At 37.1% G+C, this 27,602-nt stretch overlaps 1 protein-coding gene across 3 annotated transcripts in view; it reads left to right on the forward strand.

The window, feature by feature from the left end:
* The window catches only part of LOC123563080 (WD repeat-containing protein 90-like), a 95,529-nt gene that overhangs the window by 47,139 nt on the left and 20,788 nt on the right, over positions 1–27,602 (forward strand). For all 3 annotated transcript variants that reach the window (XM_045355658.2, XM_053528295.1, XM_053528298.1), the window contains 14 exons: positions 265–410; positions 10,461–10,518; positions 10,810–10,928; positions 11,246–11,407; positions 12,026–12,150; positions 13,100–13,287; positions 13,981–14,145; positions 14,655–14,794; positions 15,251–15,512; positions 16,741–16,905; positions 17,645–17,773; positions 18,237–18,364; positions 21,102–21,319; positions 26,963–27,069. In XM_045355658.2, coding sequence (XP_045211593.2) covers positions 265–410; positions 10,461–10,518; positions 10,810–10,928; positions 11,246–11,407; positions 12,026–12,150; positions 13,100–13,287; positions 13,981–14,145; positions 14,655–14,794; positions 15,251–15,512; positions 16,741–16,905; positions 17,645–17,773; positions 18,237–18,364; positions 21,102–21,319; positions 26,963–27,069 — 2,112 coding nt within the window. The remainder of the gene's footprint in view (positions 1–264; positions 411–10,460; positions 10,519–10,809; positions 10,929–11,245; positions 11,408–12,025; positions 12,151–13,099; positions 13,288–13,980; positions 14,146–14,654; positions 14,795–15,250; positions 15,513–16,740; positions 16,906–17,644; positions 17,774–18,236; positions 18,365–21,101; positions 21,320–26,962; positions 27,070–27,602) is intronic.

The raw sequence follows: 27,602 nt of genomic DNA on the forward strand, positions 1-27,602 counted from the left end.
GGACTGTACAAGCCAGCTGGATAATCTTCCTGACATGAAATAATTTTACTTTCCAAACATGATCCGGAGGTGTTAGGGATTTGGAAGCGATGTCCTTTCAGCTGTATAGGCCCTGCACAAAACAAATTGGAAAGAAAACTCAAATGTCCCTAAGGCTTTCTCCACAATCCAGCTATAATGAATTAGAATAAAACTATACACTGGCATTTAGTTGAATGTTTCATATACCAGTATGAGTTACAGAGATATGCCTTCACCTTACAGGTATCTGTGATTGCTATGACAGGGAACTCTGAGTTATTGGCTAGTGGTCAAACAGGGCAGCTCAGTGTGGTTAGAATCTGGAGAGTATTGACTGGGGAATGTCTGGCTCTTTGTAAAACACACGCACATTCTTTATCATGTCTGAGGTAGGTAACAGAGGTAGTCTTAAGGTAGTTCTGCACGTTACGATCGAAATTTTTTCTACAATGTAGAATTTGATTAAACTCTGATTTTTCAAAACTTCAGAATATACTAAGAAAATTCAGCAAATAAAAAAGATAGGGTCGTGTGCTTGATTTTTTGCTAGACTGATTTGAAAAATTTCGGCCTCATGCAAGTTTTCGTAATGGGAGTCTATGGGAAAATCGCAACTTTCATAACATTTTCGCAAATAGAAATTTTTCTACAATGTAGATTTTAATGAAACTTCTCACAGTTGTAAATAAATATATGGCCTATAATAAGGTGAAATAAAATGTATAGGTCCGTGTGCTTATTTTTGAGATATTTGGCTATGATTAAAGTGAACCGCCTATTTTAAGCTAATTTTAAGACATTATTTTGAATTATTTAAAGTGTCAGATATTTTAATATCATATATTAACTTTATAAAGATAGTAACAGTGCCATTTTAATAAATTTACTCACTGGTTGCCATTAATTCATAAAATGATTTTCGTTTCCGTACGCCGAATCCAGGCATTATTCTACGTTTTCCGGATAAATGACGTTACGCCATGACTTCCGGTTTATCAAACGTGCAGAACTACCTTAATATGTATTCTAAAATCAGTTCATTGCAAAGCTCTATTGTATCTTCTTCAGTTATATACAGTTGCTGGAAAGCTTCAGAAATTGCAAGTTTTTTCGGATTTAAATCAGTTTTTACCTCACCTGAGCCAAAGGCTTATGGTGAACTTTCGTGACCACTCATTGTCCGTCATCCGTCCGTCAACATTTTTTAACAAAATCTTCTTTTTGAAAACCACTGGGTAGAATAACACAAAACTTCACAAGAATGATCCTTGGGTGGCTGCCTTTCAAAGTTGTTCAAAGAATTGTATTCCATGAAGAACTCTGGTTGCCATGGCAACCGAAAGGAAAAACTTTAAAAAAAAATCTTGTCCAAAATGGCAAGGCATAGGGCCTTGATATTTGGCATGTGACATCATCTAATGGTCCTCTATGAAGGTTGTTCAAACTGTGCCCCTGGGGTGAAAAGAGGCCCCGACCCGGGGGTCCCAAGTTTTACATAGACTTAAATAGGAAAAATCTTTAAAAATCTTCTTGTCTGAAACTGAAAGGCCTAGGCGTTTGATATTTGGTATGTTGCATTGTCTTGTGGTCTTCTACCAAAATTGTTCAAATTATGCCTCTGGGTTGAAAAGAGGTCCTGCCCCGGAGGTCTCAAGTTTTACATAGACTTAACTAGAGTTGGGGCGATTTCGTCGATGCATCGGTGAATCATGATTTTGCTTTAACGATACAGTATCGTGATACAATGCCCGGGTATTGATACAGGACGATACTCGATCACATGTGTTACCCACATCTGTCATTGTTGCCATTTTGGTAAAGGGAAACTACTCTCCGCGCTTTTTGTCTACACTAAAATCAAGATCGCCGTTATGTTCTGTAAAAGGTCGAGTGGTTTATACTTCTTTTAAACAAAACTAGTTTCATAAAAATTTAATGAAATATATAAAAAAAAAAAAATCACGAATATTTTGATAAATAAATATAGATCAAGTATTATTTTTAACCGAGATCAAACTGTGAATAACAAAACTGACACGAGGTGACACGCTAATTGTTGATCAAAAACAAAATCCATTATTGAAAGGAGGAAGCCTATTTGCAACAATCATACTTGATTAGGCAGTCAGTGGGTGATAACTAGATTACTGAATAACAAATTGGATAATTATAATCATTATTTTGTTTGCTTTAAACATTTATATGTGTGGTGGGCTGGTTACGCTTTATAGCATTTTTAGCTCACCTGAGCACTTTGTGCTTAGGGTGAGGTATTGGGATCGCTCACCATCCGGCGTCCGGCTGTCCGTCCGTCCACACTTTTCTTTAAACAACATCTCCTCCTAAACCAACAGGCCAATTTTGATGAAACTTCACAGGGATGATCCTTGGATGGTCTTTTTTAAAAATTGTTCAAAGAATTGAATTCCATGCAGAACTCTGGTTGCCATGGCAACCAAAAGGAAAAACTTTAAAAATCTTCTTCTCAAAAACCAGGAGCCCTAGAGCTTAGATATTTGGTGTGAAGCATTGCCTAGTGGACCTCTACCAAATTGATCAAATCATGACCCCGGGGTCAAAATTGACCCCACCCCAGGGGTCACTTGATTTTACATAGAAAAATCTTAAAAAATCTTCTTCTCGAAAACCAGAAGCCCTAGATCTTAGATATTTGATATGTAGCATTGCCTAGTGGACCTCTACTAAAGTTGTTCAAATCATGACCCCGGGGTCAAAATTGACCCCGCCCTGGGGGTCACTTGATTTTACATATGAAAATCTTTAAAAAATTTCTAAAAATAAACCAGAAGGCCTAGAGCTTAGATATTTCACATGTAGCATTGCCTAGTGGACCTCTACAAAATTTATTCAAATCATGAACCCCGGGGTCAAAATTGACCCCGCCCCAGGGGTCACTTGATTTTACATAGGAAAATCTTAAAAAATCTTCTTCTCAAAAAGCAGAAACCCTAGAGCTTAGATATTTGACATGTAGCATTGACTAGTGGATTTCTACTAAAGTTGTTCAAATCATGATCCCGGGGTCAAAATTTACCCGGCCCTGGGGGTCATTTGATTTTACATATGAAAATCTTCAAAAATTTTCTTAAAATAAACCAGAAGGCCTAGAGCTTAGATATTTCACATGTAGCTTTGCCTAGTGGACATCTACAACATTTGTTCAAATATGACCCCCGGTTTCAAAATTGACCCCGCCCCAGGGGTCACTTGATTTTACATAGGAAAATCTTCAAAAATTTTCTAAAAATAAACCAAAAGGACTAACTCTTAGATATTTGACATGTAGCATTGCCTAGTAGACTTCTACAAAATTTCTTCAAATCATGACCCCCGGGGTCAAATTGACCCCGCCCCATGGGGTTACTTGATTGTACATAGAAATTTTTTTAAATTTTTCTAAAAATAAACCAGAAGGCCTAGAGCTTAGATATTTGACATGTAGCATTACCTTGTGGACCTCTACAAAATTTGTTCAAATCTTGACCCCCCCAGGGCCAAATTGACCCAGCCCCAGGGGTTACTTCATTGTACATAGGGAAATCTTCATAAATTTGTTAAAATAAACCAGAAGGCCTAGATCGTAGATATTCGATATGTAACATTGCCTATTAGACTTCTACAAACTTTGTTCAAATCATGATCATGGTAAAATTGGCCCCGCCCCAGGGGTTACTTGGTTGTACATCGGAAAATTTTCCAAAAAATTTCTAAAAATCATCAGTTTGACATTTGAAACATGTAGTTCATATTACTCTGGTGAGCGATCCAGGGTCATCATGACCCTCTTTTTATTACTGTCGAGGCTTAGTTAAAAAAAAAAAAATGCAGGAATTGTAAGTATTGAACAAATGTGATGATAGAAAAGAAACTGAACACAGTTACTTTATCGAGAATTAAAATTCTAACATTCGTTTTTCATATGTCACCAGTTTTCGCAACCGTGATTTTCAGAGATTTTATCGTTTCCAACAAGAGTTTCTAGTACACTCTTAATGATAAGTCAATAAAAAAAAGACTGCATTCAAGAAAAATATGTCAACTGTTGCCAAAGCAGCTCTTAGTTTTGAGCATTTTTTCAAGAATAAAACTTAAAAATGTCAAACCCCACCCACTTTTAGACAATTTTAAAATGTGATCTGCTTAAGAAAATTCTTCAAAACCTCGTTTATAAATGGCAAACAATTATAAAAGTGATAAGTTAACAAAATTTGATATCTTTAAATAGATTTTGAAAGGGTAGAAAGATTAAAAAAAAATAATTTCTGGAGTGCTAGATCTATAAGTATACTTTGGTAGTCCTACAAGAACATCAATGCCATGCACTTTGCAGTTGACTTGTTGGCCTTATAATCTTATTGTTTCCGAAAATGAAGTGGCTCAGAGAATAAATACCCAGTATGATGCCTGAATAATTCTGTTTATGATTGGCAGAACTCATGAAGCAGACTAAATAATTAACAGAATTCAGGTTTGTGTCAGTAAAGTTGAAAAGAATGTTTGTATTTAATCATGCAAAATTCCCCCCTTGCATGGACTCTGGCCCCGGTCCCAAAAAGCAAGAGAGCTCTGAGGCTTAAGTTTGTAAACTCAGTTCAAAACTACATTCATTCAGTATGTGTAAGTATCGTGATACTTATCGCGATACAAGCAAAAGTATGGTGATAATATTGCGATACATTTTTCGGGGCAGTACCCAACTCTAGACTTAACCCCTACTCTGCTAAATTTCTATAATGAACTTATCCATCTTTCAATTTTGACAGTATTATTAACTCTGTTAAATGGGGTGAGTAAAAAGATACTGACTGAATGGTGAACAGTGCAGATCATGATCAGACTGCCCGGATGAGCAGGCTGATCATAATTATCTACACTGGTCACAAAGGCTGAATCAGTCGTGCCTAGCATGATGAGGGTTATTATATAGAATTTTTTTAGCTCACCTGAGCACAAAGTGCTCAGGGTGAGGTATTGTGATCGCTCACCGTCCGGCGTCCGTCCGTCCATCCGTCCGTCCGTCGTCCGTCCACACTTTCCTTTAAACAACATCTCCTCCTAAACCAACAGGCCAATTTTGATGAAACTTCACAGGGATGTTCCTTGGATGGCCCCCTTTCAAAATTGTTCAAAGAATTGAATTCCATGCAGAACACTGGTTGCCATGGCAACCGAAAGGAAAAACTTTAAAAATCTTCTTCTCAAAAACCAGAAGCCCTAGAGCTTAGATATTTGGTGTGAAGCATTGCCTAGTGGACCTCTACCAAGTTTGTTCAAGTCATGACCCCGGGGTCAAAATTGACCCCGCCCCAGGGGTCACTTGATTTTACATAAGAAAATCTTAAAAAATCTTCTTCTCAAAAACCAGAAGCCTTAGAGCTTAGATATTTGACATGTAGCATTGCCTAGTGGACCTCTACTAAAGTTGTTCAAATCATGACCCCGGGGTCAAAATTGACCCCGCCCCAGGGGTCACTTGATTTTACATAGGAAAATCTTCAAAAAATTTCTAAAAATAAACCAGAAGGCCTAGAGCTTAGATATTTCACATGTAGCAATGCCTAGTGGACTTCTACAAAATTTGTTCAAATCATGGCCCCCAGGGTAAAAATTGACCCCGCCCCAGGGGTCACTTGATTTTACATAGGAAAATATTTAAAAAATCTTCTTCTCAAAAACCAGAAGCCCTAGAGCTTAGATATTTGACATGTAGCATTGCCTAGTGGACCTCTACTAAAGTTGTTCAAATTATGACCCGGGGGTCAAAATTGACCCCGCCCTAGGGGTCACTTGACTTTACATAGGAAAATCTTCAAAAGTTTTCTAAAAATAAACCAGAAGGCCTAGAGCTTAGATATTTCACATGTAGCATTGCCTAGTGGACCTCTACAAAATTTATTCAAACCTTGTCCCCCAGGGTCAAAATTGACTCCGCCCTAGGGGTCACTTGATTTTACATAGGAAAATCTTTAAAAAAAAATCTAAAAATAAACCAGAAGGTCTAGATCTTAGATATTTGACATGTAGCATTGCCTATTAGACTTTTACAAAGTTTATTCAAATCATGACCCCTGGGGTCAAATTGACCCTGCCCCATGGGGTTACTTGATTGTACATAGAATAATCTTCAAAATTTTCTAAAAATAAACCAGAAGAGCTTAGATATTTGACATGTAGCATTGCCTAGTGGACCTCTACAAAAAGTTTTCAAATCTTGTTTTTAAAGTTATTTAAAGAAAATTTCAACTATATTTTCTTCTATTATGATCTTTTGACCTTGAAGACTTGTCCTTAAGTGCAATGATAACAGGTGAGCGATATAGGGCCATCATGGCCCTCTTGTTTTAAAATGTTCTTACCTGAAACTGCAAGGCATAAGCTTTTGATATTTAGTATGTTCACGGGTATGAAACGTTGCCTGCAGCACAAAATGTGCCGCACTGAAATGAAGGCATTGCGCTTCCGACGGCGCAGGCATTGCGCAGGATGTTTACAAAAATAACGAGCAAGGCGAGTAGAATTGAAGGTTTTTGGTTATTGTCTTTTTACAGTAAAAACTTTTTAGAAATCGGGGAATACAGCGGGATGTAGTTGTGTCTTGCCGACAAATCCATGCCCAGTTTGTAAAGAAATATGTAATATTGTTACTTTGTGCATGTTTTTCATCGGATACAGTAACGTGAAAATTACAAAAGCAGTGAATATTCCGAGTCATTTCACCTCCTGCTGAAAAAGAAATGATGTATTTCTGTAGTATCTTATATAAAGACATGACATCTGATTGACTGAGATAAACTACATGTCAGGAAAAGGCATATCCCCTAGTTCTGCCGACTTTTCAGTCCAGTGCCGCAGGCATCTCGATGGTGCCGCAGACATGAGAGGCGCAGTCATCTTGAATACTATTGTAGTCAGTAGTACTTATAATTTCGACCTTCTAACATGTATTGAAGTACAAAAATATCAAAAACAATGTTGTTCCTCCAGTTATTGCGTAAGACAAATCTTCTCAACCCGAACTTTAGAATATTACCGTATTTTGGTGTGTATAGGTCGCTGTAGTGTATAGTCCGCATCTAATTTTTGCTCTGGAAATGGTCGGAAAATTTAAGTTCTAGCGTATTAGTCGCAGTTAACTTTCGGATTTTTTCCCCAGCAATATTTAATATTTACCGGCATAAAAAGTTATGGCGGCGGCCATATTGATGCCGCGGACTGAATTATTATCGAAACCTGATTGGTGGAAATCGGACAGTGTTATTTTCGATCCCAACCGTTTCGTACCAACAGTAGTATCGGTAACAGACTACATCAAAGAAAAGCAGCTTTTTGACACTAATTGGCAGCAGACGGTTTGCGTTTACATTCTGTTATTATGCAAGTTTAAATGTGAAATGTTTGCACAGCAATTATAACACCTTTCCGCGTCATGTAATTAACCGCGTTCTTTTGATTCTGAGATTAACAAAATATCTCTTTTTGGATTTTTTTTTCTTTTATTTAATAATCAAAAGTAAAAAATATTTTTTAAGTTTTTTAATACGCTAAGAATTAGTATAAACAATGTTTGGAATGGATGACGGATCTGTCCGGATTTTATCCAACCCGGAGTACATGTCAATGGCGTCCAGTAAAACGAAAGTAGAAACAAACGTGATTGAAATTGCAAAAACATCTTTGAATTAAAGTAATTCGTAATTTTAATAGTCTGTATGGGTTATTTACGATATATTTTATTGGAAGTAACCGCTATTGGTTGAAACGCCGCCGATATTGATATTTTTTATCCATTATGTCGTTCGTAACAGATGCACGTAATTTTGCGAGAGCCGCGGTCAGAAAATTGGCCCGAAAAAAAACTCTGCTGGCAATGTTCTGTCGTATAGGTCGCAGGAACTTTTTCAGACAGCAAAATAGGTAGAAAAAGTGTGACCTATACACACCAAAATACGGTAATAGCTATTTTAAGAAGTTTGCAATATTTTTCCTTGCTCTTTTGGGGGATGGGACCATGTGCCTCCCAGTTGAGAAAGTCACATCATTTTGTTTCAAATCTGGATTATTTTCTGCTAAAAAACATTATTCAATTACCAAACCTTCTCATTTGTAACAATTATTGATGCTTAGTTCAAAGCAAGGTATGAAAACCAGCATTGGAGCACAAAAACTGTCATTGTCATTTTTCAACCAGTTTTGATGTTTTTGTTTCAGCATCAAGTTTTGTTGTTGTTGTTTTTCTTTACAGTTTGGGCGTACTATTTTGATAAGCGATGAGTTGAATTTTGCCCCCTCCCCCAACCCCCGAAAAAAAAAAAATGGCGAAAAATCACTGTTTTGGCTTTCCGAAGAAAAGGAACGGCAAAAAAGACACACACACACACACACACACACACACAAACCCCGTAAAAACATGAAACTTCCCTTAAAACGATACCATTCCCAAGTTTTGTGTGGAAAAGAAGCAATGAAGTTAATATTTTTGTAAAATTTCAGAAATAATTAGAACAAGTTAAGCCCCATTTGGACAATTTTTTCATTGGTTCTTTTCTACACAAAACTTGGGAACAGTATCGTTTTTAATATTCTTCATTCGTATCTAAATATCTTGACATAACAGTAAAATTTGTGCTGATATACTGTTACAGAAAAACATGGCGCGAGATAAGCGAGAGAAATTTCATGGTTTTTTGTGTGTGTGTGTGTGTGTGTTTTGTCTTATTGTGTTCATTGTTTTCGGAACGACAAAACTGCGAATCTCACCATTTATCTATATTTTTTTTGGGGGGGGGCGGGGGGTATTGAAATTCAGCTCACTGCTAATAAAAAAAGTACGCCCAAACTGTAAAGAAAAAAGAAACTCGATGTTGAAACAAAAACATTAAAATTGGTTGAAAAATGACAAAAGTTATGACAGTTTTTGTGCTCCGATGCTGGTTTTCATACCTTGCTTTGAACTATAAGCATCAATAATTGTTACAAATGGGATGTTTAGTAATTGAATATTGCTATTTTACGGGAGAAAATGAATCCCAAATCGATACAAAATGACGTGATTTTCCTTGGCCCCATTCCCCAAAACAGCGAGAAAAAATACAGCAAACTTCTTAAAATAGTTATTTATATTACAAAGTTCGGATTGAGAAGATTTGTCTTACTACTACAATAACTGGAGGAACAACATTGTTATTGATATTTTTGTACTTCAATACATGTTAGAAGGTCGAAATTGTACGTACTACTGACTACAATAGTATTCAAGATGCCTGCGGCACTGGCCTGAAAAGTCGGCAGAACGAGGGGATATGCCTTTTCCTAGGCATGTATTTTATCTCAATCGATCAGATACCATGTCTTTAAATAATATACTACAGAAATACATCATTCCTTTTTCAGCAGGAGGTGAAATGACTCCAAATATTCACTACCTTTGTAATTTTCACGTTACTGTATCCGATGAAAAACACGCGGACAATAACAATATTACATATTTCTTCACAAACTGGGCATGAATTTTTCAGCAAGACACAACTACATCCCGCTGCATTCCCCGATTTCTAAAAAGTTTTTACTGTAAAAAGACAATAACCAAAAACCTTCAATTTTACTCACCTTGCTCGTTATTTTTGTAAACATCCTGCGCAATGCCTGCGCCGTCGGAGGCGCGATGCCTTCATTTCAGTGCGGCACATTTTGTGCCGCAGGCAACGTTTCATACCCGTGATGTTGCCTTGCCTAATGTTCCACTACCAAAATTATTCAAATTATGCCGTAACATTTCGTGTCCGCTCTGTATCTCGTTAACCCCTTAAAGGATTTTCATGAAACTTTAGTCAAATGATCACCTCATCAAGACAACGTGCAGAATGCATGAGTCAGCCATGGTGGCTTAAGATCAAGGTCACAAGTCTAGGTCAAAGGTTTGAGCTTTCTGTTTTTTGCCCGTTCTGTATCTCCTAAACCCCTTGAAGGATTTTTAGAAACTTGGGTTAAATGATCACCTGATCAAGACGATGTGCAGAACTCATTAGTCAGCCATATTGGCTCAAGGTCAAGGTCACAACTCTGGATCAGATGTTTGAGCCTTCCATTTTGTGTCTGTGGTGTATCTCCTAAACCCCTTAAAGGAATTTCAAGAAACTTTAGTCAAATGATCACTTCATCAAAAAGATTTGTAGAAATCACTAGTCAGCCATGTCAGCTTAAGGTCAAGGTCACAGCTAAGGGTCAAATGTTTAAGCCTTCATACAGAATTCACCCCTGCCAGCTTTCAGTCAAAGTCACAACTCAAGTGTTTAATGGTTCCACCCCAAATCATCAACCCTTTCACTATCCATAACAGTCAAATAATTTCGACTTTTATAATTCTACTTTGAATACATGTAGGGTTCGTTGTACTAGGGTATTTATATCTTTTATTTCAGCTTTTCCCATAAAGGCAGTATCTTATGTGGGGTTGGAAAGGACAACCATGGAAAAAATGTGAGTTTGGTCTTAAAATTATTATTGACAATATGCAACATAATAATCTGTAACTGGTTGTAGATACAGATAGGAATTTCTGGATTGAGAGTAACTGTTTTGGGTGGATCAAAAGTAAAACTTTTTGGCGGTAACAAGGCTCTGAAAGTTAGTCATTTTATTCAGGTATGAACTTTAAAAAAAATAGGTTCTTTCCTCTTTATGACTATATATACATACAAAAATAAATTGGGCGAAATGATGTTTTGCCAGGGTTTATATTTAATGGTAATTTAACATACTACTTTTTAGATGGTTGTGATATGGAACACGAGTAAAGTGAGCAAGACAAGGGAGGTAACTGTGATGGCCAAAGCACATACTGATGTGGATATCTTCAGAATGAGAGTAGCAGTGTTTGATGATACAAGGTAGAGACAGTTTCTGTCAAATTTTGTTATCTCAAAGTAGAATGCTTGATCCTTTGGAATTCAGGATTCTGGGTTTCAACAGTAGAACTTCTGATGGCAGCTGTAAGACTTGGGGAAAAATAAATCTTTCTTTAGTAATGAATATTTTGTGAGGACATCAACTTGCTAGAAAGTATTTTTAGTGACAGTCCAGTAAATACCTTTTTATTCTCAGTATTCAGAGAGGTTATTTGAGCACAGATACTGGTTGACTGGTTGCAAATAGATTTGAAAATTTCTTATGATATGACAGATATGTACCTGTATGTTTTCCTTAGAATGGTATCCTGTGGCCGAGATAATATACGGTTATGGAGAGTTAAAGAAGGATCGCTGAGATCGGCTCCCGTCAATCTAGGGGAGTATCACAACATTGAGTTTACCGATGTAGCCTTTGAGGCGGGCTACCACACAAACAAAGATCCAGCAGACAGAATTGTGTAAGTTGCACCTTATGCTATATTTAGCACATAATTATAATAGTGTTAAATATGTGTTACAGATGCATATTGTTCAATATACTGAAAAGCGGAAATATTTTTTCATCATAATTATATTGTGTTAGTTTTGTTTCTATTTTAAACCATAATAAATAATAACAAGAATGATGATGAGTAATAATAATAAGTATAACAGCTTTTAAAGTAGTGGTGATAAGTCCATTATTATACCAACATACACATGGTATATCTGGGTTATATTTCAGTCATGTTTGTCCACAGGTCTGTCAGCAATTCCTTTCCAGAAAAATATATTTCAAAACAAGAAATGAATTTTCAAATAACTAAACTAAAACTATGTCATCATAATACTACCACAAAATACATGTGTAATGATGGTCACTTGGTCAAATGTCAAGGTGTCGCCTCCATAATTTCTAAACCTCTCGAAGGATTTTTATAAAACAGGCATAAATTACTATTTGCAAAATGCTTACCTTCAGTGTATCTAAAGAGTGTGAATCACCTTCCAGTATAGTAGTGGATAATAAATCTTGAGCAAGTGTATGTAAGTCTGCACATGTTTAGAAGACATAATTATTTATTCTTTTGTTGTAGTTATGCATGCAGCAGGTCAGGCCATATATTTGAGATAGACATTAAAAAAGTTTGTGTACAGCATGTAAGGAGACTTTTACCTAATGAGTCAAGGTCGGACAAAGATAAACAAACATTCAGATCAGGTAGGTGTCTATCAAGTTTTGATCTTACTTGAAAAGAATAAGTGTGTTTGGTACATACTCGCCTGTAAGGTTAATCGTTCATAAGACGGGTCCCAAGTTTGCAAGTTGTGTCTGAAAAAGTTTGCATCTGCACAGTCTGGTCAGGATCCATGCTGTTCGCTAATGGTTTCTCTAATTGCAAAAGGCTTTGAAAGCGAACAGCATGGATCCTGACCAGACTGCGCGGATGCGCAGGTTGGTCTGGATCCATGCTGGTCGCAAACCCACTATGTTGGTTTTCTCATGGCACGGCTCATATGTGTTCTTTCACATGTTTGAAGAAGGGACCTCCTTGGTTAGGTGGTTAATGTACCAGACTTTGAATCACTTGCCATTCAGTTATAAGAGTTTGAAACTGCACTTGATGTGTAGAATTCTTCATATGAGGAAGCCCTCCAGCTGGTATATGGAAGATTGGGGAATTCTGTCCAGGTATCCTATTATACCATGCCTGAAACAATATCTAGAGAGGCACCATTGGCTCTTCCTCGACCATGAAAGGCCTGAAAAGTCGCCTTATGACCTAAATTGTATTTGTGTTGCTGTAATCCCAACGTAATATAAAACAGACATGTTTGAAGAAGATTATTTTAAATATGAATTTTTACAGAAGTGACATGAAATAACTTTATATATAAATACTAGTAGCTTGATATGACGGGGCTACATAGGAAAATTTCAGTCAAAGAGCTTTGAATTCAGTAACAAACTCTGAAACACTCGAATTTTGTACTTTTTGTTTTGTGACTGTCATGCCAAAGGTATTGTGTTTAATTTCATGTTCTATACATATTTCTTTTTCATGCACAGAACAGTTATTATATTTCAAAAATAGTTATCTTTCATTTATCAGCATACTATGTAGTAAATTTAATACATAACTTTTCTCCAATCTCCCATCTATTTTCAGGTCCTGGTATTGCCATCAACTGTATGTCAATCAATGAAACATTTTGTGTGACGGGATCTGACGATGGATTTATGAGGCTGTGGCCACTGGATTTTGCCCATGTATATCTGGAAGCTGAGCATGAGGGACCAGTCACAGCTGTAGATTTCTCTTCGGATGGTCTCAAGATTCTGGCTGGAACTGCCCAGGTTTGTGACTGATTAGTTAATCCACCAGATTGGACTAATGGTAACTTAGTCCTTGTCCATCCATCTGTTCTTCCATCTGAAGGTCATAGAAAGCAGACTTGTGAAAACTACAATTCAAGAAACCTCATAATAAGGAATATACACATCCTTCTGTTATTCTTTAGGATTTATTGTTCCATTTCAAGGTTAAACTGTTCTGTTAATTCATATATTGGTATTCAGAGAGCTCTTGTTAGAAACTACAAACAGAAAAAATTCTTAAATTTGACACATTTGATAAACCTGCGAAGTTGTCAAATAGAAGATTTTCCCTATCATTATATGAGCCGCACCATGAGAAAACCAACATAGTGGGTTTGTGACCAGCATGGATCCAGACCAGCCTGCGCATTCGCGCAGTTAGGTCAGGATCCATGCTGTTTGCTTTCAAAGCTTATTGCAATTACAGAAACCGTTAGCGAACAGCATGGATCCTGACCAGATGGCGTAGATGCGCAGGCTGGTCTGGATCCATGCTGGCCGCAAAGCCACTATGTTGGTTTTCTCATGGCGCGGCTCATATAGTGTTATACAGTTCCTTTCACCTCTTCCTTTGATGATTTTAAATGATTCTGAATTTTTGCGATAGATGTGATGACAATTATGCATAAAAATTCTTTCACTTTGATTTTAATGATATTGTTTGATTTTCAGGGAAACCTTGGTATGTTAGATATAACGTCTCGAGGATATACAACATTTATGCGTTCACATACGGGCAGTATACGGAGCGTAGCTGTAGATCCATACAGAAAACATATAGCTACAGTGTCAGAAGACAACACAATCAGAGTGTGGGATTCTGAAACTTTACAGCAGGTAAAATATATTACTACAGATGGTAGAACTACTCACTCGGGCAGTAAATGGAACATACATTAGATCTTTAGAGGGACACAGAGTTAACATAACTTTTTTAAAATGTATAATTAAAATATTTTTAAAGCCACTTGCTCAAAGTTGTATTGAAAGGTTGAGATGTCTAATGTCTTCATATACACAGAGTTTCATATAATTATACTGTATAGCTGACATTTAGAATAAACAACTGAATGAAAAGTGATATTAAATTCCCATGTATTTGTATACAATACAGATTTTAGTCATTATTTTGATACATCTTAGAGATATTTGCTGTTTTCAAAACATTGCTTTTACACGGCTCATATGTCGATATAGGTAAATACTACTTACACCAAGGTATGTACCTGCCCCAATCCCCAGTCCAGCCACATTCTGCCCCCCCGCCCCCAAAACTTGAATGAGATGTTTTGAAATTGTATGAAATGAATGACAGTCATTTGTGTAATAGAATGATCTTGTTTCAGTTGTATGACTTCAGTGCTCCAAATGAGTGTCCCTGTACTATCAGCTACCACCCATCGCGGCAGATCTTTGCTTGTGGATTTGAGAGTGGTGTTGTACGAGTGTTCAATGTTCAAACAACAAGTCTGCTGGCAGAACACAAGTATTCTAAGTTTTATATATTATTAAATAATTGTGTCAGCAGAAGTAGATATTTATATATATGTATTGATACAGATTGAAATCTTTTCTAAGGAAGATTTTAATAATAATAAAAAAATTTCAACACCCCATGATAATTTTCTTTTGGAGAAATTGAAATTGACTACAGTATACTATTCACAGCCATGTACCACAATATTTAAAAGAAACTTGAATAAAGATATATTGTTATATCTGTGTAACTCAAATTTTAAATTTAAATGAGGCAAGCTCATTTAATTGAGAGTTAAATTATTCAGCATCAAGAATTGTGGTTTTTAACTTTCAAATATGTTGCCTGTGACTTCAATTTATATATTATAAGTACAAACAGTTGGAAATACTTAAATTTTTGAAAAAGCCTATAGTTTTAAAGAAGCCTACACATCTACAGTTTTACAACCATACCTTTTTACAGACAGCACAGAGGGAAGGTGACAGGTCTCTCATTCAACCCTAATGGAGATTATCTGTACAGCTCATGTTCTCTCGGCTCTCTGGCCATGTATGATGCATCATCTGACGGCTATCCACTCCTACGTCTCCTTGGTAACACAGTTGCCCGGGGAGAGAGGTACTGCCCTGATGCCCTCGCTGTGAGTCCTGATGGAAGACGTGTAGCATTTATAGGGCCGTCGGAATACACAGTCACCATTGTAGATTCTAAGTCCTTGGATGAGGTAAACATAAGTCTAGATAATTATGTCTCCTGGTGTGGGAGACATATTGATTTACTCCAGTCTGTGTGTCTGTCTGTCACAAAGCTTGTCCGCACTCTTAAGTCGAACATTTCTCATCCGATCTTTACCAAACTTGAACAGAATGTGTTTGACCATAAGACCTCAGCCAAGTTCAATAACTAGCCAAATCCCCCCAGGCACTTTTGAATTATGGCCCTTGAATTACTGATTGGGTCCACTCGTCCAAGCCATCTAATTGAGTCCACTCGAGAAACTAGACATTTTTCATAGGGGCAGTTGTGGGAGACATGCGCTTTTCTCAAAAGCATCTCTAGTTAACTTTTAGACTTTGCTAAATTTCTAAAATGGACTGGTCCTTAATTCAATTATGGCAGTACCATTTATTATTCAAAGGGGTGTTTACTGAATATTTACTGGCTGAATAGCAAACAGTGCAGACCAAGATGAGCCTGCAAGGATGTGCAGGCTCATAGTCCACACTGGTCTGAGAGGCAGAATCACTTGCTGCCAGCAGGCTAAAGATTAAGATAATCACCCACATCCAGTTGTAAAAATCTTTAATTTTCTCTGATTGTTTAATGTTGCGTTTATGTTACATGTTTTAAGCATTATTTTTTATCTATATAGATTGTGAAAACCCTATTTTGAAAAATAATGAGCTTCCAAAAAAATGTAAAGTTTACATCGCTAAAGTTGAAATCTGTCTAACATTCTATCAGCTTACAGTATGTGCGATACATTTATCAGTAAAACAGTGTGATTGTTAAATCGTTGACTCCACTGACTTTGAATTAAGAGTTTTAAATATCATTGAAGTGATAAGCTGGTGTTGTAACTATTTTTTGTAGGCTAAAATATCAAGTAAGGGGCCTCTGCAGCCAAGTGGTTAAGGCTGTTGATTTTAAATCACTTGGCTCTCACTTATGTGGGTTTGAGCTTCACTTCATGTGGGGAAGCCATACAGCTGGCTTTCAAAGGTTGTAGGTTCTACCCTGGTGCCCGCCCATGATGAAGTAATGCCCAGAGAGGCACCTGGGGACTTCCTTCACCATCAAAAGCTGGAATGTCACCATATGACCTATAATTGTCTTGGTGTGACTTTAAACTCCCCACAAATATCAGTTAATTGCACAGCCTGTTTTAGGCTTTATAATATCTGTGTAATTTTGCTGTATGGTGTATATATATATTCTTCTGATATATTTAGACAATGAGGATTGATGTTTCAAGTGTAGGGCAGAGTGGGAAATCAAGGATAGACACTGCAGCAAAAATATACTATTCTCCATTGAAAGTCAGCCATCTTCTGGTTGTCACTGGCAACAATAAACTACTCAAGTTTGAGGCTAAAACTGGCAGAATACTTTCTGAGGTAAGTTGGAAAAAATAGGCTCATTTCCAGGCTGTAGTTCAGTGAACTTGTTGTTGTAGGAATTTATCACATTTGGCATTCACTGAAAATCATAAACATTTCAGGTTTACCATATTTTGCAGTCATTGAAAACCATAAACATATTAACCTTGCCATATTTGGCATTCACTAGAAACCGTAGAAATTTCAAGATTACCATATTTGGCATTCACTAGAAACCATAGAAATTTCAAGATTACCATATTTGGCAGTCACTGGAAACCATAAACATTTCAAGATTATCACATTTGGCAGTCACTAGAAACCATAAACATTTCAAGATTAACACATTTGGCAGTCACTAGACACCATAAACATTTCAAGATTACCACATTTGGCAGTCACTAGAAACCATAAACATTTCAAGATTACCACATTAGGCAGTCACTAGAAACCATAAACATTTCAAGATTACCATATAAAGCAGTCACTGGAAACCATACACTTTTCAAAATTGCCACATCTGATAGTAACTGGAAACCATTAGCATTTCAAGTTCGAGGCTGAATCATGTAGAATACTCCACAAAGCTTTAAAAAGTGACAAATTATATCCTATCTTCCATGTTTTTAGGAAAAAGATCTTGGCCAAACATGGGATACTCCAATGATTACATTAAAGCAGAATGAAAGTGCATTTGATAAATTTTATATCAGATTTAAAACTGTTCCATTCTGTACGTATTTCATTATATTTCTAGGTTGACCACATACACAAGAATGGATGTTCCTCAATAGCCCTGACAGATAATGGTCATTACCTAGCAACAGGAGGTGACAAGGTCATCAAAGTGTGGGACTACAATATGAGATTAGATATCAACTTTCAGGTGAGGTTTATTTATAAATTATGCTGACTTTATTATAGTAAAAAATGTCAGCTTTTTAAGCTTCTTTAGGGGAAAAAAGCAGTGCTTATGTCTTGTGTTGGTGCTGTGTTTGTAACAAATTATAAGATAATTATGGGTGAAAATTATTTTGATTTTCAACTATGCAGTATCACAGACCAGGACTTCAAAATAGTTAGCCCTCAATACTGTGCGTTGGATACCTCCCTTGGAGTGTAGAATCCTTCCATCTGAGGAAGCCATCAAGCTGACTTGTGGAAGGTCGATGGTTCTGCCCATGCTTGGAGGGGCACCTGGGGCCTTCCTGCACTATCAGATGGAAAATGCTGTATGACTATAGTTGTGTAGGTGTGATGTTACACTGAACAAAACAAACAAATGGACTCAAAAACTAGGGTTCTGATAGTGGCAATGAATGCTTGAATGTGTGTATTATTCATTACAGGTATTTATAGGGCATTCAGAGAATGTGTCAAGGATAATATTCACACCAGACAGTAAGAACCTGTTGAGTGTTGGAGAAGCACTCTATCTATGGGATTTTCTAGCATACAGACCTCCTTCACCATCAGAGTAAGTAGATACAAACCATTTATATCTTGGTTCAGGTTGTGGATCCAAAATGACAAGCCACAATTTTTAGCTCGACTTTTTGAAGAAAATGTGAAGCTATTGCACTCGCGTCGCCGTCGCCGTCGCCGTTGGTTAAGGTTTTTGATAAAGTCATATATCTCTGTTACTATCAAAGCTATTGACTTGAAACTTAAAATAGTTATTTACTATCAAAGTCTACACCAGGAGAAACAATCCCCATAACTCTGATTGAATTTTGACAGAATTATGCCCCTTTTTAACGTTACTTAGAATTTTTGGTTAAAGTTTTTGATAAAGTCAAATATCTCTGTTACTGTCAAAGCTATTGACTTGAAACTTAAAATACTTATTTACCATCAAAGTCTACACCAGGAGAAACAATCCCCATATGATTTGAATTTTGACAGAATTATGCCCCTTTTTAACTTAGAAATTTTGTTGAAATTTTTGATAAAGTCAAATATCTCTGTTACTATTAAAGCTTTTGACTTGAAACTCAAAATAGTTATTTACTATCAAAATCTACACCAGGAGACACAATTCCTATAACTCTGGTTTGAATTTTGACAGAATTATGCCCCTTTTTAACTTAGAATTTTTAGTTAAAGTTTTTGATAAAGACAAATATCTCTGTTAATATCAAAGCTTTTGACTTGAAACTTAAAATTCTTATTTACCATCAAAGCCTACACCAGGAGAAACAATCCCCATAACTCTGATTTGAATTTTGACAGAATTATGCCCCTTTTAACTTAGATTTTTTTGTTAAAATTTTTGATAAAGTCAAATATCTCTGTTACTATTAAAGCTTTTGACTTGAAACTCAAAATAGTTATTTACTATCAAAGTCTACACCAGGAGACACAATTCTCATAACTATAATTTGAGTTTTAACACAGTTATGCCCCTTTTTAAATTGGATTTTTTTTTTTTTACTGGCCAAGCTCAAATTCAGAGTCAAGCACTGAGAAAAGTCGAGCGCGCTGTCTTACGGACAGCTCTTGTTGTTTGATATTCTACGTATGTGATTTCAGCATTCCCTGGTTGTTAGGGAAACTAAGTGCATGTAAAAGATAAATGCTGAAAAAACATATGAGAATAAGAAGTCACACTGAAATATGATTTCTTTTCAAGCATTCTTCATTAATAGTTATTAGATTAGGTAAAAAGATAGATTAATTAGGCTGCAGACACAAACAGAGACACTTGATAGACAGACATTGTCTGTATTCATATCTGTTTTCAAACACAAGGCTTTTAATTTTTATCATAGTGGTTTGGTACTGGTAATGACTTATTATCTCTGAAGAACAAAAAAATAATTATTTGGTTTTTAGCTCGACTATACGAATTATAAGGAGAGCTATCCTACTCGACCTGGCATCCGCATCGGCGTCCTTCCACGTCCCCACCTTGGTTAAAGTTTTTTTTACACTTTTCTCTTTTTTCTTCTTATTTCTGTAATTGCTTGATGGATTTGATTCAAACTTAAAATAGTTATTCCTCATCAGACTTGAAATAATTGTTCAACATCATCACCCACATCATATGACACAAGGTACATAACTCTGGCACAAATATTTCATGAATTATTCTCCCATTTTACTTAGAATTTCAGGTTAAAGTTTTGATGCACTTTCACTCTATCTCTGTTATTACAGAATGGATTTGATTCCTACTTAAAATAGATGTTCAACATCATCACCATCATCATATGACACAAGGTGCATAACTCTGGCACAAATTTTTCATGAATTATTCCCCCTTTTTACTTAGAATTTTAGGTTAAAGTCTTGATGCACTTTCACTCTATCTCTGTTATTACTGAATGAATTTGATTCAAACTTAAAATTATTGTTCAACATCATCACCCGCATCATACGACACAAGATGCATAACTCTGGCACCAATTATTCATGAATTATGCCCCCTTGACTTAGAATTTAAGGTTAATTTTGATGCATTTTCACTGTATCTCAAGTCTTACGAAATGCATTTGATTCAAACTTGACGTAGTTGTTCCACATCATCACCCACATCTGAGTCAATCCACAAAATTTAATGGTGGACAGATAGCTCAGTGGTTTGCACACTGGCCTTCCAATCCTGAGGTCGGGGGTTCGATCCCCGGCAGCTACTCGGGACTTTTCAGAAACACTTTTCAGTGTTTCCCACCCAACTAGAGGTGTACTGGTCCGGAACCCAGGCAATCTTGCGTGTATCAGTGCTATACACTGGGCACGTTAAAGAAGCAGGCTGTCTATTTGCAACGAGCTAGGCTAAGTTAGCCGGACAAGCCTGTATCTGATTTCTGATCTCTCTGTCATGGGGGCTTTGTCTCACTCTGTCCCTCTGGTCAGATCACTCTGTGTCTGTACTAGTAGAGGATGAATTATGCGCCCTGTGTGGCTGCATTCGAACTATGTAAAGCGCCTTTGAACGTGAAATTGATCATGAAAAGGGCGCTATATAAATCTGGTATAATAATAATAATCCCACGAACATGTTAAAAGTCCCATTCATTTTATGTTCAAAAGTTGAAATCCACGAATTCATATCCCCACGAAATTGCTGTTTTGACCAAAACCATGAAATTTCATGCCCACAAAAAGGAAATGGTTTTACAATAAGAGATCAACAGTAACATGTATTACATTTATATATGATTGCTTTAATACTATCTTGCTGCTTAACTCAGTTAGAACTTTTTGCACAGAGGACGTGAGTATAGAGAGAAGGACTATCTAACAGGCCACACAGACAAGCCAACAACTGTCTCATTCAGAGAAAACCATAATGCATGTAGTCCTGGTCGAGAAAGTCTGGGAGAATCATTCCTTGACATGCCACGACGTACCCCACCCCGTCCAGCACGAGAAGATTCTCCAGGAAGGATAGGAGACCTCAGTTCCATCAGAAAATTCCCATATGATGGTAAGTATCATTCTTGGCATTTGTAACTACAGTCTAACCCACACTAACCGTCACCTCCGATCAGTTGTCACCTCCATTTAGCGGTCATTTTCTAAGGCCCCCGACAGATTTTCCTTTATTTCATCACTTTATACAGCGGCCACCGAAATTGCCTCCCGATCGCTGTATTTGACAGCTTTCAGCGGCCGTGTTTCTTCCAAAACTAATTATTTTTAGATGATAATCGCCAAAGATACCCGATTTTTGAGAAACACGTGATTGCTAAGTTTCGCTTGAGTTTACCACAAGAACAACAAAATGACATGAGCTTCTCAATTAAAATTGATAACCAAAGGTGTGATCCAATTAAAATTGATAACCAAAGGTGTGATCCCCGTTTTGTTACGATCAAGTTGCCAGTAATTATTGGCAATTAGCATGTCACCTCGTGTCAATTTTTTTGTTCACAGTTTGATCTCGGTTAAAGATAATACTCGATATCTAATTAGTAGCATAATATTTTTGATTTTTTTTGTATTTCTTTCATCAAAATACAGCCCGCCCGCTTAGCTCAGTAGGTAGGAGCGTTGGTCTACAGATCGCGGGGTCGCGAGTTCGATCCTCGGGCGGGGCGTATGTTCTCCGTGACTATTTGATAAACGACATTGTGTCTGAAATCATTAGTCCTCCACCTCTGATTCATGTGAGGAAGTTGGCAGTTACTTGCGGAGAACAGGTTTGTACTGGTACAGAATCCAGGAACACTGGTTAGGTTAACTGCCCGCCGTTATATAACTGAAATACTGTTGAAAAACAGCGTTAAACCCAAAAAAACAAACAAACAAATCATCAGAATACGTTTAAATTTATACGAGATTTATTATGTTTGAACGAAATATAAACCACTCGATCTTTTGCGGAATGTAACGGCAATCTTAGATTTTAGCATTGACAAAATGGCGAAAATTGAAGCTTGTTTTGAAATTGGAAAATTGTCTCTAACAATTTTTGTTGTAAAAAAAAAGATAACGCCAGAGTTTTAGATTGCTAAGAAAACCATTCGTATTGCAAAGACAAATGCATGCCAATGTATCCTGGTAAAATAATACTAGAAAACTGAAAAAGAAATTGGCCTAAAGGCTAAACTGGTCAGAAGTCTGAAATACATATACTGGCTGCACCTCCGATCAGCGGTCGCCTGGCTTAAGCGGCAAAATTGTCTGCTTCTCCTGGATGGCTGCTTAAGACAGGTTTGACTGTACCTGCACATCAGTTGCGTTAACTTTAGATACCTCAGTAAAAATTTAATATAGGTTATTGGTAATTTATTGAGCTTCTAATAAAATTCTTTCAGCGTTATGAAAGGCTTGATGATGGCTTTCATATAAAATTAACTTATTTTCAGGCTTTCCTTACCCTTTATTTTTTGTTTTTAGCTCACCTGTCACAAAGTGACAAGGTGAGCTTTTGTGATCGCGTGGTGTCCGTCGTCCGTCCGTGCGTCCGTCCGTAAACTTTTGCTTGTGACCACTCTAGAGGTCACATTTTTCATGGGATCTTTATGAAAGTTGGTCAGAATGTTCATCTTGATGATATCTAGGTCAAGTTCGAAACTGGGTCACGTACCGTCAAAAACAAGGTCAGTAGGTCTAAAAATAGAAAAACCTTGTGACCTCTCTAGAGGCCTTATATTTCATAAGATCTTCATGAAAATTGGTCAGAATGTTCACCTTGACGATATCTAGGTCAAGTTCGAAACTGGGTCACGTGCCATCAAAAACTAGGTCAGTAGGTCTAAAAATAGAAAAACCTTGTGACCTATCTAGAGGCCATATATTTCACAAGATCTTCATGAAAATTGGTCAGAATGTTCACCTTGACGATATCTAGGTCAAGTTCGAAACTGGGTCACCTGCCTTCAAAAACTAGGTCAGTAGGTCTAAAAATAGAAAAACCTTGTGACCTCTCTAGAGGCCATATATTTCACAAGATCTTCATGAAAATTGGTCAGAACGTTCATCTTGATGATATCTAGGTCAAGTTCGAAACTGGGTCACGTGCCTTCAAAAACTAAGTCAGTAGGTCAAATAATAGAAAAACCTTGTGACCTCTCTGAAGGCCATATTTTTCATGGGATCTGTATGAAAGTTGGTCTGAGTGTTCATCTTGATGATATCTAGGTCAAGTTCAAAACTGGGTCATGTGCGGTCAAAAACTAAGTCAGTAGGTCTAAATATAGAAAAACCTTGTGACCTCTCTACAGGCCAAATATTTCATGAGATCTTCATGAAAATTGGTCAGAATGTTCATCTTGATGATATCTAGGTCAAGTTCGAAAGTGGGTCAAGTGCCATCAAAAACTAGGTCAGTAGGTCAAATAATAGAAAAACCTTGTGACCTCTCTAGAGGCCATATTTTTCATGGGATCTGTATGAAAGTTGGTCTGAATGTTCATCTTGATGATATCTAGATCAAGTTCTAAAGTGGGTCACATGCCTTCAAAAACTAGGTCAGTAGGTCAAATAATAGAAAAACCTTGTGACCTCTCTAAAGGCCATATTTTTCATGGGATCTGTATGAAAATTGGTCAGAATGTTCATCTTGATGATATCTAGGTCAAGTTCAAAACTGGGTCACGTGCGGTCAAAAACTAGGTCAGTAGGTCTGAAAATAGAAAAACCTTGTGACCTCTCTAGAGGCCATATATTTCACAAGAATTTCATGAAAATTGGTCAGAACGTTCACCTTGATGATATCTAGGTCAAGTTCGAAACTGGGTCACGTGCCTTCAAAAACTAGGTCAGTAGGTCAAATAATAGAAAAACCTTGTGACCTCTCTAAAGGTCATATTTTTCATGGGATCTGTATGAAAGTTGGTCTGAGTGTTTATCTTGATGATATCTAGGTCAAGTTCGAAACTGGGTCACATGCGTTCAAAAACTAGGTCAGTAGGTCTAAAAATAGAAAAACCTTGTGACCTCTCTAGAGGCCATATATTTCACGAGATCTTCATGAAAATTGGTCAGAATGTTCATCTTGATGATATCTAAATCAAGTTCGAAAGTGGTTCACATGCCTTCAAAAACTAGGTCAGTAGGTCAAATAATAGAAAAACCTTGTGACCTCTCTAGAGGCCATATTTTTCATGGGATCTGTATGAAAGTTGGTCTGAATATTCAACTTGATGATATCTAGGTCAGTTTCGAAACTGGGTCACATGCCTTCAAAAACTAGGTCAGTAGGTCAAATAATAGAAAAACCTTGTGACCTCTCTAAAGGCCATATTTTTCATGGGATCTGTATGAAAATTGGTCTGAATGTTCATCTTGATGATATCTAGGTCAAGTTTGAAACTGGGTCAACTGCATCAAAAACTAGGTCAGTAGGTCTAAAAATAGAAAAACCTTGTGACCTCTCTAGAGGCCATACTTGTGAATGGATCTCCATGAAAATTGGTCAGAATGTTCACCTTGATGATATCTAGGTCAAGTTTGAAACTGGGTCACGTGCTTTAAAAAACTAGGTCAGTAGGTCAAATAATAAAAAAAAACCTTGTGACCTCTCTAGAGGACATACTTTTCATGGGATCTGTATGAAAGTTGGTCTGAATGTTCATCTTGATGATATCTAGGTCAAGTTTGAAACTTTGTCAACTGCGGTAAAAAACAAGGTCAGTAGGTCTAAAATTATTAAAATCTTTTGACCTCTCTAGAGGCCATATTTTTCAATTGTTCTTCATGAAAATTGGTGAGAATGTTCACCTTGATGATATCTAGGTCAGTTTCGAAACCGGGTCACGTGCGGTCAAAAACTAGGCCAGTAGGTATAAAAATAGAAAAACCTTATGACCTCTCTAGAGGCCATATTTTTCATGAGATCTTCATGAAAATTAGTGAGAATGTTCACCTTGATGATATCTAGGTAAAGTTCAAAACAGGGTCACGTACCTTCGAAAACTAGGTCAGTAGGTCAAATAATAGAAAAACCTTGTTACCTCTCTAGAGACCATATTTTTCAATGGATCTTCATGAAAATTGGTCAGAATTTTTATCTTGATAATACCTAGGTCAAGTTCAAAACTATGTCAAATAATTGAAGAAACGACGTCATACTCAAAACTGGGTCATGTGGGAAGAGGTGAGCGATTCAGGACCATCATGGTCCTCTTGTTTTGTTTGTTTTGGGTTTAACGCCATTTTTCAACTGAATTTCAGTTATATAACGTCAGGCAGTTAACCTAACCAGTGTTCCTGGATTCTGTACCAGTACAAACCTGTTCTCCGCAAGTAACTGCCAACTTCCCCACATGAATCAGAGGTGGAGGACTAATGATTTCAGACACAATGTCGTTTATCAAATAGTCACGGAGAACATACGCCCCGCCCGAGGATCGAACTCGCGATCTGTAGACCAACGCTCTTACCTGCTGAGCTAAGCGGGCGGGCTTCCTTACCCTTTAAAAAAACTCATTTGAAAAAAAAAAGAGATTTAATATATAAGTTTCTTTAGATTTTCCTAACATGTCGTAACTTGATTTTTTTCATTGATTCCCAATGCTTAGTATGTATATCAGAGCACGGTATGCAAACTTCAGATATTAAGTCAACAGCTTTTAGGTACCTCAGTTCATATGGTGATTACAGCTTAACTTTGACCTAAAAATAATTTACATAAAGTCATGTTTGTGGTAGAGATCAAATTATTTGTTTATCCCCCGCCACGAGTGGTGGGGGGTTACAGGAATGGTCTCCGTCTTTCCGTTCGTCCTTCCATCTGTCTGTCCATAACACTTTCGTGTCCGGTCCATATCTCCTAAATCCTTGAAGTATTTTCATGAAACTTGGGTCAAATGATCACCTCATCAAGATGATGTGCAGAACATGTGAGTCAGCCATGCCGGCTCAAGGTCAAGGTCACAACTTAGGGTTAAAGGTTTGAGCTTTCCACTTTGTGTCCGCTCTGCTTCTCCTTAACCCCTTAAAGGATTTTCATGAAACCTGATTCAAATGATCACCTCATCAAGACAATGTGCAGAACTTATGAGTCAGTTCTGTTAGCTCAAGGTCAAGGTCACAACTCAGGGTCAAAGGTTTGAGCCTTCCATTTTGTGTCCGCTCTGCATCTCCTAAACCCCTTGAAGGATTTTCATGAAACCTGGGTCAAATAATTACCACATCAAGACAATGTGCAAAACCCATGAGTTAGCCATACCAGCTCAAGGTCAAGGTCACAAAGGTTTGAGCATTCCATTTGTGTTAACTCTGTATCTCCTAAACCCCTTGAAGGATTTTCATTAAACTTGGGTCAAATGATTACCACATCAAGAACTCATGATTCAGCTAGGTCAGCTCAAGGTCAAGGTCACAAATCGAGGTCAAAGGTTTAAGCTCTGTATCTCCTAAACCCCTTGGAGGATTTTCATGAAACTTGGGTCAAATGATCACCTCACCAAGATGATGTGCAGAATTTATGAGTCAGTCATGTCGATTCAAGGATTCAAGGTCAAGGTCACAGATCAGGGTCAAAGGTTTACCCTTTCACTGTCCATAACATTGGCGGGGGATTTAGTTGTCTTTCAGACTGCCTTGTTGAGACTGATACAGAATTTTTTTTTTAATTTTCCCATGTTCTTTAGATGGTTATATTAAAAATTTTCTGTTACAGATGATATAGAATCAGTTTCATCAGAGAAGGAACCTGTCTTAGCAGCTGCACTCAGACAGCAAGAGAGAATTTCTAACAACCAGTCTGACGATGAATACTTAGAACCAGTATGTTTTATTATATGCCTGAAGGGACTTATTAATGTTACCATGCTGGTGTCCGTCTGTCTGTCCGTTTTCAGTTTGGTGTCTGCTCTGTAACTCTTGAACGCCTTGAAGGATTTCGAAGAAACTTGACACAAATGTTCACCACACCTAGACGATATGCAGGGCACTTGGATGGCTCGCTTCAAGGTCAAAGTCACACTTAGGGTCCAAGTTCATATGAGTTTGTTTCATGTCTGCTCTGTAACTTAAAAGATTTTAAAGAAACTTGGCACAAATGTTCACCACATCAGACGATATGCAGAGCGCATGTTTCGGATGGCTTGCTTCAGGGTCACGTACACATTTAGGGGTCAAAGGCCATACCTTCGGGCATATATTGCTCCGCATTCAGGTGCTCTTGTTTTGTATTTAGTATGATCTCAGTTTTTTCCTGAATATTTTAAGGATCTCTGACAGAAAAAAAAATTAAATGACTTTTAAAATTAAAAGTTTTACAATGTAACTTAGAGTGAGGATTTTATAATCTAATTGTT

This window comes from Mercenaria mercenaria, chromosome 2, assembly GCF_021730395.1.
Source record: "Mercenaria mercenaria strain notata chromosome 2, MADL_Memer_1, whole genome shotgun sequence".
Taxonomy (NCBI): Eukaryota; Metazoa; Mollusca; class Bivalvia; order Venerida; family Veneridae; genus Mercenaria; species Mercenaria mercenaria.